This window comes from Acanthochromis polyacanthus, chromosome 21 (genome assembly GCF_021347895.1).
Source record: "Acanthochromis polyacanthus isolate Apoly-LR-REF ecotype Palm Island chromosome 21, KAUST_Apoly_ChrSc, whole genome shotgun sequence".
Taxonomy (NCBI): domain Eukaryota; kingdom Metazoa; phylum Chordata; class Actinopteri; family Pomacentridae; genus Acanthochromis; species Acanthochromis polyacanthus.
In genome coordinates this window covers 1118565-1136691 of record NC_067133.1, presented here as the reverse complement: position 1 = coordinate 1136691, position 18127 = coordinate 1118565, and the positions used below count along the sequence as shown (strand labels likewise).

The 18127-nt window shown below is 40.9% G+C and overlaps 2 protein-coding genes across 2 annotated transcripts; both read left to right on the top strand.

Moving 5' to 3' along the window:
• Positions 1–260: 260 nt before the first annotated feature.
• Positions 261–5784, top strand: prl (prolactin). Its single transcript, XM_022200464.2, has 5 exons — positions 261–374; positions 1568–1680; positions 2914–3021; positions 3967–4149; positions 4243–5784. The coding sequence occupies exons 1-5, from the start codon at positions 332–334 to the stop codon at positions 4432–4434; spliced, it is 639 nt and encodes a 212-aa protein (XP_022056156.1). The 5' UTR covers positions 261–331; the 3' UTR covers positions 4435–5784.
• Positions 5785–9432: 3648 nt separating this feature from the next.
• LOC110955463 (dual specificity protein phosphatase 3-like) lies at positions 9433–16060 on the top strand. The gene is made up of 3 exons (XM_022200469.2): positions 9433–9755; positions 13849–14081; positions 14348–16060. The coding sequence occupies exons 1-3, from the start codon at positions 9580–9582 to the stop codon at positions 14554–14556; spliced, it is 618 nt and encodes a 205-aa protein (XP_022056161.1). The 5' UTR covers positions 9433–9579; the 3' UTR covers positions 14557–16060.
• Positions 16061–18127: the final 2067 nt, after the last annotated feature.

Genomic DNA, 18127 nt, shown 5'->3' with positions numbered 1-18127 from the left:
TAAACGAAGGCACATGTCAATGACAAACCTTCGTGTTTACATTAATGCTTTTATTCATCCGTTTAATTAAGATCAGGGAGGAACTTTTTCCATCCACACAGACTGACTTATCAGACCTGCCGCTGCATCCTGTTGCATCCATTCAAAGCTCCTCTCTGCCATGTTTCTCATTAGAAACCGGTTCCAGACAATTAGCGCACGCTCGCCCTTCTGCTGCATAACCAAACGGTTGGAGCCGAGCGGCTATAAAACCGAGGCAAAATGGAGCGAGAAGGAGAAAAAGAAGCAAAAACTAAGGAAGAGACAGGAGGAAGAGAGAGAAGAGAGAGAGATGGCTCAGAGAAGAACCAACGGAAGCAAACTGCTGATGACAGGTGAGAGGAACTGTTATTTATCCGTCTTTCAGAGGATTTTAGAAGTGATTTACACAATGCAATCTAGCAATCTGGTCTACAACATTTTAATGGATGAAAAACTTGATGCTGAGCTGCAAAAATCTGAGAGTCTAAACAGGTTAAAGCTACAGGAGGCAGACCAAGTCCAGCGTTAGCTAGAAGGTATGAAGACGCAGTTTATTCGCCAACACTGATGAGCTTATTTCTTGACTGTAAAATGTTCCGTTTTGTTCAAATCCTGGTCTCAGTCTTGGTATCGCAAATATTTGCTGAATGGTTCAACTAATAAACCGATCAGATCAAACTTAATTGTTCTACTTTAAGATATTTATATCTGTATAAACAGTTTTAAAAATCCAGTATCGGTCATATTACTGCTATTAAGTGTAATAATTCTGCTTTTTTTTCATCTAAAGAAGCTCATGAATGAATTCTTTAGTCACTAAATCATTCAGAAAACACTCAAAGATTTGAGTAATTGAGTAAAATTGAAAGACTGAAATTATTTCTAAAGATACTGTAGTAAACCTGTTGAATCACAGATACAATTTGTTACTTTAAATATAAAATTTGATACATTCCCAAAAAAGAAATATCTTTCATGATTATCTGAACTTAATAAAAAGAACACAATTAAAATTATTTTGAATCAGCTCATTTTATTATTGTTTAGCTAATTAAAAGGTGGTTGGTATTAAATTCAGACGGTTATTTAATTGATATTTTAGTCATATCCAGTCATTTTTAATCATAAGTGATTGTTTCCATAATAAATAATTATGAAATTTGTAAAGAAATGATCATAATGAACATAAAAACATTAGTTTTTTTTACTTTTAACAAAAATGTAAGCAAAATGTAGCCCATGGACTTCAAAAGTCCCTCAATTATAGATTGACCCTAAATGTCATGCTGCATCACTGTCAGATGTACAGAATTGTCAGAATCTGTTGGTGTCTGAGTTATTTTAATGTCAAGGCATAATATTCAATAAAAAGAACAAATCAAAATTCGCATAGCAGCTTTTATAGATGAGATGCAGCTCAGAGTATTTTATGTAAAACTGCAATGCAAATGCTTTGATGAAATAAGTCAAAGAAAGTTCAATAAAAGCCAGAACAACACTGAACTCTACATTTGAATAAACACTAATACTATTATTTTTTCTCTAGTGTTGTGCGTGGTGGCAGCGTGTAGAGCCGTTCCCGTCACCGACCTCCTGGATCGAGCCTCTCAGCGCTCTGACAGACTTCACTCCCTCAGCACGATGCTCACCCAGGAGCTGGTCAGTGTCCAAACCTCCTCTCTCTGCTTCCTGACCGACTTTCCAAGAGCAACATCCTGCATGAGAGCAACTTCAAAGATAAAATATTCAGTCAGGATTTGCATGATTTAAAGCAGGGGTGTCAAACTCATTTTGGTCCAGGGGCCTCATTTGATCTCAAAGGGGCCGGACCAGTAAACTTATAGCATAATAACGAGAAGTAACAATAAGTCAAAGTGTTTCTGACGTTTTAGTGCAAAGGAGAACAATTATATTAGAAAAATCTTTATATGTAATGAACCGTCCTTTTAAAAATTATATTAGAAACAACAAGCAATTTCAACAACACTATGACTCAGTTTAACATTTATTTGAGTGCATTACAGCTGATCACAGTGATTGTACAATGGCACAACATATTTAGTCACAGGTATGTGGAACTTAAAAACATAGTCCTGGAATTAAAAAAATACCAAACTTATCAAGATGTAGAAATATTTTTAAGTCCGTTTTCCACATCTGGAAAGTAATTGCGAACACCTAAATTAACTCTGCACACCTTTAAATCTTAAGCAGCAGCTATTTTATACAGACAGTGCAAAATAGCTCAAGAAACTCCTCTGAGACATTCAAAGTCTCGTCAACTCCACGAATGAATATGGCCAGTTGAGCGACGTCCCTAATAGCGCTCTCGTCTGTTTCAACAGAAAATGCCAGAAATGGCTCCACTTTGCCTTACGATTTCTGCAGCCTTCAGCGTGCAAGTTGTAACGAACTCCCCCTCACGGCTCCAGGTGAATTTTTTTTCTTTGTTGACAAAGACGTCTTGCTGATGAGCGCGTCAGGGCCAGCGGAAAAGCAGGTAAAACTCCAATAGACGAAAAGCCACCGGCAGACCCGGGTCCCGTACCGCCGCCACCTGCCGCGAGCGCCGAGTCGCGTGCTACGTCACGCTGTCCGCCCCGAGTGAGACGGAGCGCCCCCAGCAGACGATGCGGGAACTGCAGTTTGATCAAACAAATGCAGTAGTAATGTAGGTCATATTTTTTTTGAATATTTTAGATGTATTCCGCGGGTCGGGTCGGACACCGTGAGTTTGACACACGTGATTAAAAGCCTAAACCTTCCTGGCAGCCTCTGCTTATTATTCATGTCCTAAAAAGCAGCATGCTGGCTACTGAAGCCTACTTCCTGCTTTTGTCAGTGAAGTTTTTGATAAATGTGATCATAATAATCCTCCTCTGTCTCCTCCAGGACTCTCATTTCCCTCCGATAGGCAGAGTGATCATGCCTCGCCCTGCCATGTGCCACACCTCTTCTCTGCAGACGCCCAATGACAAGGAACAAGCTCTGCAAGTGTCAGTAAGTTGGTCTGAGGTCGAAGTCGAATGGCTAAAAACATTATGGCTTTTCCTCAACAACTTTCTTGGATCTCGATGGAAAACGTCAAGGAGAGACGTGAAGGAGAATTTGTGAGGATAAAAAACAGCAGGGGTGCTAAAGAGCGTCTGAAATCTGAACAGAATCTTGCAAGAAAAAAGACAGGAAGGATTGTAAAGTGAGTCATATGTTAAAACAGGTGAGAGGAAGCACTGAAGCACCTTTTCTTAGCATTTAGAGAAATATAGCAGCTCTTATCAAAGCTCCTCTGAGATGTTCTGGATCATTTCACAGTTAGGAACCTTCCTGAGCCAGAAAGACCAGTCAGCCACTGCTCAAGTACTTTTATGTCCATTCTGACCTTATTCTTTGCCTTGCTTCAGTATAATCCTACTCTGGTCTTACTTTTCCCATTATCCATACCTCCAGTTCAGCACACATTATCTAATCTGTTATATCAGCTGAAAGTGGACTGAATTATCTCTGAGTACAAACAAACTGCACCAACCTTCACCCAAAAAACTGAAGTGACCACCGATTAAAATGCTCGTTATATTCTTTGAAATCTAAACCAATTTGCAGTCAAACATTCAAAAGGCAAAGTTGATGCTGCAAAAATTGGAAATTCATGTGTTTCTGGCAACTGAGGCCCAACTTAGTCAAGACTCTCCATATCAATTAAAGTGTTCTTTGAGCTTTCTTGCAAAAATCTATCTGATTTCAAGATGAAAGCATGAAAATAAATGAGCATTCTTTGATAAATAGATGAATATGACTTGAAAAATGAGGCATCGACTAGAAAGACGTACATTTCACTGAAGAAATCTGTCACTACCCAAAATATCTGTGTATTTGCTTTCTTTTTTAAACCCTATTCCCCTAAATGTCCTTCAGCCTACTGCATTACTACTCTGACCCATCCTCCAGGAGTCAGACCTGCTGTCTTTGGCTCGCTCCCTGCTCCGGGCCTGGGTGGACCCCCTGCTGGTCCTGTCCTCCTCTGCCAACACCCTGCCTCACCCGGCCCAGAACAGCATCTCCAACAAGATCCAGGAGCTGCAGGAGCACTCCAAGTCCCTGGGAGACGGCCTGAACGTACTGTCTGGGAAGGTGTGCAACAGTCTCACACTCATCTAAAATGTTAATATAAGTGTTAAAAACATCTTTCATTCCCTACCCTTGCCTCCCTGTGTCTCTTTCCAGATGGGTCCAGCTGCTCAGACCATGTCCCTGCTCCCCTACAGAGGAGGCAATGATCTCGGCCAGGACAAGATCTCCAAACTGATCAACTTCCAGTTCCTGCTGTCCTGCCTTCGCCGGGACTCCCACAAGATTGACAGCTTCCTGAAAGTCCTGCGGTGCCGGGCGGCAAGGATGCAGCCCGAGATGTGCTAAGCGGTGATTCAGCCAGCGTGGCTCTGAGGGGAGACTGCTCTGAAACCTGCGATGTCTACCAAATACAGAAATACCACATGCTAGGCGTCTTGTAGTTGCTGAACGGTGGAAATTATAGGTTTCAGAGGGTGAAGATCTTGAGGGGCTGTATGACACACAGAAAATCAGCAATTATTTGGAATTATTTGAAAAAACCCTGTAATTTTACAGAAAAAAACTGTACTTGGAAGGTTCAGGTTCATGGTAAAATTCTGTAACCTCTAAAACAGTTTGATGCAGTTTATCTAACAGCAAATAAGGAGAAAAATATGTTTCTTAGATTTGTTTTCTCTTTAAAAAAAAATACATTTCCCGACTCCCGCACAGTTTTTAATGGAAAAATGTCAGACTATGTGTAACAATACTGTAATTTTTGCATTTAATTCTTGAAAAGAATAGAGTTATTCCAAGTGAAATGTACATAATGTTGTGCTGGTAACGGAAACATTACATTGCTACATTTAAAACAAGTAACATGGCAATTTCTGCATTCATTACATTTAAAAACTACAGTTTGTTACTGGTCAAACTAATGTACTTCTCTGTTAATAACACATATATACTTTAATACGTCTGACAGCTTTATCCATAATTTTTTTGCTGAGAATACACATATTTAAAGCCAAATACACTCCCTGTTGTGTTGATAAAGGAAAAATGCTGTAATATTTATCTTAAGTTACACAAAATTATGGTATATAAGGTTAAAACTTTACTTTTTAACGCCAAAATATGGACTGAAGCTCGTTTTTTAACCCTAAAATCAACAATATCAATACATATCTTTACTGTAAATGTGGAAAATGTTTTGACATAATTTTGTGGTAGCCTTCTGGCGACCACAGGAATTTTACTGTAAAAACAAATCTTCATTGCACAGTAGTTTTATTGACTTAAAATTCAAACATGTTCCTAAATTTCAGATAGAGGAGCTACTGAGCCTCGCTAATGTGATAAAACATCTCCTGAACTCCTCAGACGTTCCCAGCTGGTCTGGCTCTATAAACTACAGATTCTGTAAGATTCACAAACTGGTAAATCTGTGTGTAAAACCTCCTCCTTATCTCTCCCATCTGTTGAAGCAGTTTCCCCTCAAAGTCAAGCTGTTAAAGTGGCTTCACCGGCGCTGGCAGGACTTTTTCTTCCTAACTCATGCTTGACTGATGACATACTGCAGCATTTGCACTTTAGATTTAATTACACTGTCAAAAAAAAACAAAAAACAAAAAAAAAAGCATCATGAATGCAGCGCCTATTAACTGAGCTGTTTCTTAAAAATCTATATCAATAAAAATCTCTTGCACAGTAAAATTCTGTCAGATTTTTTCTTTGAATCAATGAAACAGAATGTCCTCCCAGAAAAAAAAACTGTTGTTCGTTTACTTGACACCGCCTTCTCGTCGTCGTTTTTGTTGATGATTTCTGTTTTTCCGAAGCAAAAGATGGTGCATTTAAACATCATTTTAGACCTGTTTTGGGGGGCTAATGAAAGTTTTACATTTTTATATTCTAAAATGTATTGCAGTGTTTTTTTTTCAGCACCAATTTAGCTTTTAGGGAAGTTATTTGAAAATTTGAGCATGTTTATCAGAGGAAAGAAAGGACAAATTTCTCTGGAAAAGCCTGATTTTTAGATAAATCCGAAAGACGAGTTTTATTTTTATACATTCCTTAAATGACAGATGTTAGAACCACGACACTATTTTATTTTATTTAAATCCTGAACAGATGTTAGTTTCTCTCTATGAAACACAGCAATAACAAACCACCAGATGCTAGAATCATGCCAGAGAAATGATAAGTTCTGGTTTAAGAAAAACATTGAACTTTTGAAGCTGGCTTTTCAGATTGAGACAGACAAAAGCAAAAGTGTGATGTTGGAGCCACAAAGGTCACATAAGGAGGAGGTCAGGGTGGACGGATGGGCCAACAAAACATCACATTCTAGGAGAGTTTATGGGCTGTTTTTTTTATTTCCTGACATTATATTCAGCCCATGATGACAAAGATTCACAAATATTCACAAGAGATTACTGGATTTAACCCTCATGTCACCCTGTGGGTCAAAATTGAACCGTTTTAAAGTTTGAAAATGTAAAAAAAACTCAATAGATTTTCCCAGTGAAACTTCTGATGTCCACATTTTCAACAGTTTTGGGAAATCTTTGAACATTTTTTGGTGGAAAAAAAGAAACATTAACAATGTTTCTTAAGAACATTCACAAAAAATCATTTTGATTGATTTTTTTGGTTGATTTTTTTGTGAATGTTCTTAAAGAAAATGCTACAAGTTTTACTGATATGTAATCACTTTAGATATTTGGAGGATTTTTTTTGGAGGATTTTAATTCATTTTTTGAAAATATTTACAAGAATTTTCTTGCCAAATTGGGGGATTTTTTTTGAAAATGAAACTTAAAAAAAAATTATTGGAATTTTCTTCCTGAAGGTTTTGCAAATTTTCAGAAATTTGGTGAATTTTTTGCTGAATTTTTGGATTTTTGTCAGACAAGGAAACAATATTTTATGTATTTTTTAATTAATTAATTAATTTATTTATATGTTTGTCTATTTATTTTCATGCATATATAATACATATTTTGCATAGTATTTGTTTTTTTTTTAGCTTTTTATATTCTATCTTTATCTGTTGTCATCGTTTTATCCCACAAAGGAGACGTAATCAAATTTTCTTTGTACATATGTCCAGTGATCTTTTGGTTCTCCTGTTAAGCGCTTTTCCAATTGATGAACGGGTAAAAAAAAATCATGAAGAGGATGACTATTAAGATGTTCCCGTCAGCTCTGATGAAGCTCCAGATTCATTAAGAGGACCTTTAATGCTACTAATTCCACCGTACAAACCTGAAATCTGTTTGGAACAGCTGAGCTATCTGATGTGTGGGAGAACACACAACGTCATCAGATCCTGAGTTAATGAAGTTACAGCTGCTGCACCATATGTGTAGACGTGCACATCGCTCTCAATTTAAAGAAGTACTGATCGCTTCTTCTGCAGGTATTCATTAAAATCAGAAGAAAGAATTTGACACACAGCAACTGTTACTAAACTTACTCTCTTTGCTGTTCTTTGGATCTGCAGACACATTTTAATTTGGGGAGGTTACCTTCAGGGTTATCTGCAGCTATTCCTCATTTTCTCTTTCTTCCTGCCTGTTTCTGATTTTCTATTTGGTTCTCTTCCTCATCTTATTTCTCACTGTATCTTGGGGCTATTATGTACTGATGCAACAACAGATGACTACTAGAGACATTTTATTTGTTTTCATGCACTTTGTTATCGGGCACAAAGCACAAAACACAACGGAATTAGATTTCTTCGTTGTCTCACCTTTTATGCCACTATAATAATAACAACTAATCTCTCTTCCTGGGGCTGTTACTGATCTGATTCTGCTGATCTCATCCTTTTTAAAATCATTTCAGAGAGAGCTCTACATACAACAAACATCACCGATAAACCTTCCATTACCTGGTGGAATAACTGGATAAATTTGACGTTAACAGAGGCTGATGTTGCTTGAAGGAGTTTTTCCTCTGCGGTGATTAAGACCATCAGACATTTTTATTTTACTGTGGGTGAAGATTGTCATCACACACGGACGGAAGCTGTGAGCAGCTGCTATTAGTGTAGATTGAATCTGTTTTTATTGCATTATCATGTATTCCACATCACCTGGTGTGTTATCTAATCTTGCATGAAAAGTCTCACTTTTCCAGCCCTTCTTTAGAACATGACTGCACCTCATGGATGGATGGATACATTGCTATTACCTCCTGCACTGCCTGCAGACACCACTCATCCAGGCTGTTTTCTCCTGACTGGATCCTTGCTTGTGTTGTATCTACTCTCAGACGTGCGTCACTTTGGATAAAAGCGTGTGCTAAATGAAATCGTAGAATTGTAAAATACACTGGGAAGTGGGATGGATCTATACACCGATTAATCCTCATCAGCCGGGAAACACAACTGATCCAGGTCTGAATGTGATGCCTGAAAAATCAGAACAATGAGCTAAAATAGACAAAAAAATCCTGTAAAGCCTTAATTAGCAACTGCTTTGATATTAAAGATAGTCCATCCATCATCTATACACCTCTTAATCCTAACTAGGGTCGTGGGGGGGCTGGAGTCTTTCCTAGCAGCAAGCAAACACTCTCACATCCACACCTGCTGACAATTTCGAATGATCAATTAACCTCAGCATGTTTTCTGACTGTTAGAGGAAGCCGGCATGAACAGGGAGAACATTTAAAGGCATTAGAGGAGATTTAATTTCCTATGACTTTGAATGTAGCATGCACATGCGCACATACAACCTCTCCCTCACCCCCCTCTAACCTCCCCCCTCTTAACATTTACGAAGAAACGCCCCCCTCCACAAACTTGCGTAGGACTCGTGAAGTTGTCTTTTACGGCTGGGTCCCCCTGGATCTTTATCTGCCATTATGTAAAAAAAGATGAGCAAAACAAGTCGCCAGCTAACTACGAAGCTATACCAAAGCAACACATACAGAAAACACGTAAGTCCAAGGCGTACGTAATCTACGTAACTAGGCCTGAGCCGGAAGATTTTTGATTGACAGGAAAGGGAGCAAACCAAACGCCTCGGTCGGAGCGCATTGATTGGCTGATGTTTTTCAGGTCCTGCCATGTCCACAGTTATTTTTTTTTATTTTTTATTTTTTTAGAAACCATACATACAAGTCCACTAAAGGTCACTATATTCATTTTATGTGAATAAGACAAATTAAACAACAACAAAAAAACATCCTCCATAATGCCTTTAACTCTATACAGAAATACCCCAGGTCCAGGGTGGAACGCAAACTGGATGGATCTTAGCTCAACTATACTATTTTAACACACCTGCTACATCAGGATGACTCGGAATGATGTGAGGAACCCCTGACGTTGGGCCCCCTAAATCCTTGCTGCGGCCCTGGAGGTGTGTTTGGTTTCCACAGCTGCTTTCAGAGTCTGGCAGAGCGGATCTGCAGGCTGGTAAACCGACACCTGTCTGCCACCTTCAGCTCCTTTCTGCCTCCCGCTCTGTGCATTTACCGGACCGCTTCCTCCCGGACATGAAGGACAAACACAGCCAGCAGGTGAAGGCTTCGGCTCCGGACCGGTTCGACATGTCCAGCTTCGAGGTGTCGCTCCAGCAGCTCAACGACCTGCTGACGGACGACAGCGGCTTCTACAGCTGGCCCACCAAACACTTCCACGAGGTCTACCCACGGATCTACGTGGGCAACGCGTGAGTCTCTGTTGTGATCATTTACATTTCTTTCTCATTTTTATTTTTGAAACCACCAACAGATTATTTGACACAACAAAGAACCTGTCGCTCTCCAATTCAGGTCACGAATCCTCAACATCTCCACAGACTGGCTCGTTATTTCTGCCACATTTATCACTATTTACTCCTCTAATTATCATGCATTATGCTGTTAATGTGCTCATGCATGCGGACAACACAATAAAGTTCACAGTTAACGCAATACTCCCTGTAGATTTATTAAAATATGCCAAAATTAAAACATGAAAAATGTGCATCTGCAGCAGGAATCACTGTTTTAAACTGTAGTTCAATGCATTGTGTCTGTTTGCAAGCATATTTCATGATTTTCCAGAATGATCCAGATATTTTTAGAAAGTGAAAACCCTGACTCACAGCAGGGACTCACTGCTGTGCTATAATTAGACACATTTTTTCATATAGGTGTATATTCTAATGCTGTTTATATATATTTTTACAAAATAGCAGAGCTGTTTCATTCTTTGGTCTTGGACTGATCTGCTGGAGGAATATGAAGGTTTGCAGGGAATGGAGTCATGATGGGATGCACCAGACAGAAGCTTGTTTAATTTTTGAAGAGGTGGAGGAATGTTACTAAAAGGGTGAAATGGAGCAGAGATGGAAGATGGCAGGAATGGAGGGAGTCGAAAATAGCTCCGGTATTTAACCCGTTCTCCTCCTGTTGAATTAAAACATCCAGAGAAACGTGCTCCAGATTCCATCCGAACATTCTGACTCAACAGTGCTCCAACATTAGATTAGGCGGATTGTCTAATCTTTATACACATATAAAGGCTTTTCAATCAAGTTTTATATATTTTGACAACATCAGCTCTAAATATAGTTTCTCTGTCACCTTGAATAATAATAATATGCGTCGGATCTGAACAAAATTCACCGATCAACCAAAGCTTTTCTTAAAGATAAAATCCTAGTCATAGGGAGTAGCCTACCAATGGATGGACTTCCATACAGGATGCCAAAGACAGTCTCTGCTTACCTCAATAAAAACTGCTCCCTCTGGCACATGAGCCTAGAACGTTTCTTACAGGTTTGCCTCATAGATTACATACTTCGTGACATCGTGCACGGGTTTCATAAGAGCAGTTTCGAAGCTCAGTGTGGTGACTCCAGCCATCACCATCTTGCAGCCACTCCCTTAATTAGACATAATTTTCCACGTAAATGGGTCAATATATAACTGCAGAACTTTTTGTATCATAGTTGACATTTTTGCTGTTTTCAGGTCTAAAACCAACATGGCCGCCTGTAACCAAACACCACATGGTATTTTAGAGAAAGATTCTTCTAAATATTATATATACAATTGAGTGAAATTGAAAGTTATTTCTAAAGATATCATAGTAAACCTATTGACTGTTTTATATTAAATAACTCAGAAAGCCTTGGAGTCTTGGAGGAAATGACATCATGTGTAGCAGGTCATGTGATCTGGAATTAACACACTTCCTGGAGAGGTGTTTTTGTAACGGGGAACTGAGCTCAAAGTGATTTCTCAGAAACAGATACAATTTGTTATTTTCCAGTTTGACATGTTACCAAAACAGAAACATCTGTCATGATTGTCTCAACTTAATAAAAAGAACACAATCCAAACATTTTAGTAATATCCACTCATTTTTTATTAATAAATGATTGTTTCATCATAAATAAGTATGGAATTTGTAAAGACGTGATCATAATAAACAGAAAAAAATGTTGTTGTTTTTTTTACATTTAATAAAAAATTTATGCAGATATGGACTTCAAAAGTCCCTCAATTATATATTGACCCAAATACAATTTAAATGGGTGTCCCCCTGTACAGTTTTCATGAACAGGGAGACCAAAAGTGTTTATTATACCGGGCTTCTCATCCACTGAGAAGTACCATGTCAACTCTTTCTCCTTTCGACAAAGCCATAATAAATGTCTGGAGGCAAAAGAATGGTAGTTAAAGAGATCTCCTATGTGTCCAGACTATAGGGACCCGCTGTAAAGCAGAATTGGTAAAAGCAGATTAACGTTTTGACATGCTGTGTGTTTGACATTACAAGACGGTCGGGAACGATTACGCTTCTGCAACTGTGAGGAAAATAAACCGATCGTGAAAGCAGAGGAGAAGTCAGAAGTACCACTGTTAAAATATCTGACTAAAAGGGAAATAATTCACATGTGTGGGCTATAGAGCATTTTATGTCCATTGCACTGTTTTACATCTGCTGGGTTGAGATGAGGCGCGAATATTCTGGGCTTAATAAATTATTATGTGATCTAAATTTTACATTGCTGACCTGAAAGTTTCAACGAACCAGCGTGCAGGATTTAGGATCATTTCCTAAGTATGTCAGAGAACCACAGTGGGGCCACTTTGACATAAAAATGTTAATCTAAGGAAAAACCAACATAGGTGATTTAATTGTACACCAACAACAACACATTCCTGATTCCTTTATTCCATTTCTGCTCACATATCCCTCTAAATACCTCCACACTGGGCCTTTAAGCAGACACTCTTAGATGTGTTTATTTCTCGGTGAGTCATCGCTGCATGTTCCAGGAGAAAAAACCTCCATACTGCCTCCTTTATTCTGCCTGCCTTTCAACAGGAATCATAATGGACGGAGCCGAAACGGTGCGTCTCTTCTACCGAAATGTGCTCACAAACACGGCCGAGTGCACGGCGCATCCACCCACGCGTCGCTCTCCCTGAGCTGGCGCTGTGTTCTCTGCCGTGGTTCCACTGTGTTGCCGTCAGTATCAGCATCAGTCGGCGGCGGCTCTATTTTTAGCTCCTCACATCTACAAGGCAGCAGTCCCAGAAGTTCACAGTGAAGCGCAGCACGTCTCTGTGGCACAGCAGTGAATTTATATGAGGGAAAACGGAGAAAGGAAGGCAAAAGGTTCGCAACTGGAGCCTCTTAAATTCGCAGAAAAGGCATCAATGACAACGACTGGCATTAGCTGATGTGTGTTTCTGCCAGATTTTGAAATCTAACAATGTTATGATGTGGAAGTTGGTCGATTCAGAATGACTTTACTTTTCGTTTTAGCTCATACAGCAGCGAGCCACAACATTAAAACCGCCTGCCTGATATCATGTAGGTCCCTCTTGTGCCACCAAAAACAGCTCTTAAGACTCTAAGACCACTAAGTGTCTTGAAGGTGGAGGCTTAGTGGATTGAGCTTGTTTTTTCCAGAACATCCCACAGATGCTCGATCAGATTGAGATGTGGGGAATTTAGGTGCTAAGTCAACACCTTGAATTCTTCGTCATGTTCCTCAAACCATAAAAGTGTTTGCAGTGTTGCAGAGAGCATTATCATGCTGAAAGATTCATTGTACTCATAGTTATTTGAGCTATTTAGCTTCTATAGCCCTTTGAGAAAAGAGATTTGACAAATTAGAGGAATTTTGGATCATTTCTGTGTCATTTTGGACCGTTTTTGAGCGATTTTCAACGATGTTGGACAATCTGTAAGTCATTTGGGACAACTTTTCTGTAATTTTGGACAACTTTCATGTCTTTTTTAAGGATAGAAAACTGCAACCAGATCAGTTTTACATTCATCCAGGTGTTACAGTATAAAGACAAAAAAATGGAGACAGACTTCAAAACTTTTTGGACAAATTTGAGGAATTTATGATGCCTTTGTGCCATTTCAACAATTTTAAAGTATTTTTGGACAATTTTTTAATTAACTTTGTGAGTAAATTTGTCACTATTGACAACTTCTGAGAAATTTCTGAGCATCGCCGACGCTGCTCCATGCATGCAGGGGAGGGTGAATTTAAAGTATGTACTTGGCTTACATTTCAACAACAAAGAGATGATCTGGATAGCTAAACTGATCCAATACTAAGGCAGGGGGCAGGTCAGAGATAGGTCTTTTTTTAGCCATCATCATCACGTTGGATTCCAACAAACCAGCTCCTGAACCTTGACGTTTGGCTTTACCAGATCCAGATACACGTATTTTAATAAAATTTACGTTCACAACCGGTACAATCCGTGAAATAATCCGCTCTGATTTGCTTTTATCTGATGCAGATTTGTGGCGACCAACGTGATGCGCCTGAAGCGTCTGGGCATCACCCACATCCTGAACGCCGCGGAGGGAAACTCCTTCATGCACGTCAACACCAACGCCGAGTTCTACGCCGGCACCGGCATCGTCTACCACGGCGTGCAGGCCAGCGACACCGACCACTTCGACATCAGCGTGTTCTTCGAGGAGGGGGCCGACTTCATCGAGAAGGCGCTGGCTTACAAGAATGGAAAAGGTCAGAAAACGAGAGCTAAAACTAATAGTTCCTGTATGAAATGTGAGATCGAGAAAAGAACCGCCAGATCAAGTCTGCTAGGAAGAAAACTTATGAATGGTTTTCTCTTATTGCTGGACATTTGAAGACCTCGGAGGATTACATTTTCTCTGTTTTATTATTTCATAATGCAAAAACGAAGATCTGAAATAGTTTGATCAGATGACGACATCACTGATTTCTGTTTTTGATTAGATTGGAACATTTTCTCGTCTTTTATTCTGCAGGTAAAATCTACGTCCACTGCAGGGAAGGCTACAGCCGCTCTCCCACCTTAGTCATCGCCTACCTGATGCTTCGCCTGAACATGGACGTCCACACGGCTCTGGCCATGGTGCGACAGAAGAGAGAGATCGGACCCAACGACGGCTTCCTGCGGCAGCTCTGTCGGCTGAACCAGAGGCTGGCCGCAGAGGGAAAGCTCTGGAACAAGTGAAGCAGACGAGGAAGCAGATGAGTTTGCTTCAGCGCACGTCCCTTCCTTTCACCAGTTCTACAGCTTGAATGAGCCTCAGATCTGTGAGGGAACGTTGTGGGAGCGAGGAAAGCGGGAACACGTCGTCTTATAGGCTGAGGCTGACAGCACTGAGTGTATCTACATTACAAAATAATACACACTATTAACACCTTCGTACGGTATTCTAATTGTGCTCTAACACTTCTTAATGTGTGCTGAACATACAATGTAACGTGTAAAATCAGGTCCGCCGTATTCACTGAGTGTTTACATGCTCTCACGTATATTCTGAATGTTAGATTTATCTCTCTCGGATCACATTTCCCACGCTGTGCACAGTTTCGGTGTGTTTTCCTGCTGCTCACCATTTCACAGAACAGTAACCGAGTATAAAGTAGGGCTGGCCCCAATAGTGGTTTCTGGCCTCCGGATATTCAGGCCCTATTAAAGACGAATATCCGAATATTCGTTCCGCCCCGTAACGTCCGACGGGGGGATGGGGGACGAGCCGAATATTCGGATACCAAAATTAATATCCGGATACCGCCGTAACGAACGGATATTCGGGTCCAGCCCTTGTATAAAGGGAATGTAAATATGCATAAATACAATCATTGTGGGAAGTGGTTAAAAAAATACCGATGATTTTCTCATCCAGATTCCATTTCTTCATCCTGACATTGGGCCTCACTCCTGCAAACACTGCCAAACGTCTCAGTCCCAGCTGCCCTCGAAGGGGGATTTTAAGCAGACACTGTGATTTTTCTTACCAAATCCAATGATTTTTAGGATGATGTTAAAATATTTCTGTCTGATATTTCTTGTATGTTTTAGGAGGCTGCACAATTTTTGACCTCGCGTCTGGAAACCTGCCTCAGAAGTATTTCTCAGTCGAAACTTGCGGTTATTGTGCTTTATAGAGGAATTCTGTACTATTTAACATTGCAAATTGGCTCAATTTTTATCGATAAAATTAGTCTAGTTTGATGTTATTAGAGCAGCAAAGGAAACAGGGAATCGTTTTACATTTTAGGAGATGTAATGTCAAACTACTGCTTTAATGATCAACTCTTCTATCTGATTGTAATCCAGCACTGCCAGAATGTGAGATGTGTTTGTCAGGAACTTCTCAGTCGACACCTTTTTGCACATTAGTGTGTTTACATTTGTGTGTTTTTGTCAGAGTATATGCAGTTTTCTATTGTACAGCAGCAGCATGCTTTGTAAAATGAGCCCAGGTGTTGTTTCCAGCCCTTTGTACCAGCAGCTGTGTGTTTCTGTGCGTGCCGACTGTGTGTGCGACGTTCAGTGTGCGTTTTTTCGTCACGATGTGCATTATTGTGAACGTGGATCATCGTGTGCATTACCGAGTAGGATGTGATTGTTCATGACACTGCTCTGATGAAGTGCACTTTATCTAATGACACTGGTGATTGTTGTAGCTCTTTTTTCAGATATTCAGTAATAAATGACGAAAAAGACACGAGTGCTCTTTTTAAGTGTTTCCTTTCAGAAATGTGTTGGTAACTAAGACAACATTCAGCACAAAATCACACTGTTTTACTCAAACTTTAACGATAGAACGCTAAACTCTGAATTGGTAACAGCTAGTGATCAGTTTGTCCTGTAGAGGGAGCAGCAGGACGACCAACAGCATGTTCAGTATTTCTAACTGCATGCTTTTCAGCTATGGAGTCACAGGAGTGCCACATCAAAATACAAATAAATAAATAAATGTGGAAATATAAAGAGAAATAAATAAACAAATAAATGTGGAAATATAAAGACAAATAAACAAATAAATGTGGAAATATAAAGAGAAATAAATAAATGTGGAAATATAAAGAGTAATAAATAAATATAAAGGAAAATTTTGTCTTTGCTTTTACCTTTCCTGTTTTTTCCTTTTATTAATTAATTAATTAATTTATTTATTTCTATTTATATTTCCACATTTATTTATTTATTTATTTAGATTTTTTCTTTTTTTTTTTTTTTTTTTTTTTTTTTTTTTTTTTTTTTTTTTTTTTTTTCTCTTTCTTTTTTCTTTCTTCTTTTTTTTCTTCTTTTCTCTTCTCTGTTTGTCTGCAAGTTCGCTCAAAAAATGACACCAACCACTCATGGTGCCACTGCTTAAGCTTCATGTGCAATTTTTTTTCTTCTTTGTGACTGTGACCATCACCGGCCCTCATGGCAAATTAACCTATCATGTTTATTTCAAGCTGTTTTCTACATTATGCCATTGAGGGCTGTGCACACCCAAGTGAAACATAAAACAAACACAGGACAGACAGAAAGGTGAGGCATAGACAGTGTTCTAAGAGAAAAGGTGCATTTTATTTGTTTGTACTCTTTAATTCATACCTTAAAACCATTTACAAATCTAAAACCCTTCACAAACACCTAATACGACAAAGTCCCAACGGATCAATCATGAAGATGTCAGGAGGCCACAAGAAGGATAGATAGAGCAGAGTGAGATCCACAGACACTAACCCAGCAACCTCCACTGACTCAGCAACCGGAGGAACACACACTATTGAGTTTTGGTAGGTGCCGGTGTGGTGGGTCTGACATGCATGAAAACCTCCACCAAAAGGAGGGAGCTGTCCCCTCCAGCCCAAGGAGGTCCACCCAGCCCCCCCGCAGGAGCCACCAAGCGGAGACCCAGCCCAGGAGCCCGGAGCGACCCCCCCCCGACACAGCCAGAGCCCCAAGGCCCGGGCAGCAGAACGGGCCATAGCGGACCCCCACGGCGCCCCACCGGCCCACAGCCCCACCTCCCCCACGACCACCCGCCCTCCCCCCCGTCCCCCCCACAACCCGACCCCCCCGCCCCCCAGACCCCAAACCCCCGCCCCCCCACCGTCCCACCCCCCGCCACCCACCCACGCCACCCCCCCTCCCCCACCATGCCGCCCACCCACAACCCACCCCCAACACCCCCCCCGCCCCCCCACCAAGCCACCCCCCACCCCCCACCCCTCGCCCAGCCACCCCACCCCACCCCATCCAACCACACCACCCACGCCACCCCTCCCACACCCAAATCCGGGAGGCCACCCGCTCACCGGAAAACAGCACCAAGGGACCGGGCAACGGCACCGAAAGGGCAGACGAGCCCAGCCCACCTCCGGCCGCCCAGAGAGACGTGACCCTGAGGGAGGGAGGGAGGGAGGGGAGGAGGGAGGGAGAGGAAGGAGCACCAGGGGAGGCGCAACAACCCAGGCCCTCGGGCCCGGCAGGGAGAGGCCCCAGAGATCACGCCAGTAAAACTATTGTGAGTTGCCCTGTTACTGAGTTCACCAGTTCCCCAACTGGTGAATACTCGCCCTGCACCGTGAATGTGACCCACCCAAGTGTATATACAAGTATGTGTGGTGTCTTAGGATTGGGGGGTCGGTGAGGCAGAGCACAGGGTAACGAAACCCCCACTCAGCCTCACCGCAAGCCCAAAATGTGAATGTGTATGTGGTGCGTTAAAATTGGGGGAAGAAGTGTCAGGGTGGGGGCATAGACGGGGGGCCACAGCACAACACTGCACTGGGGC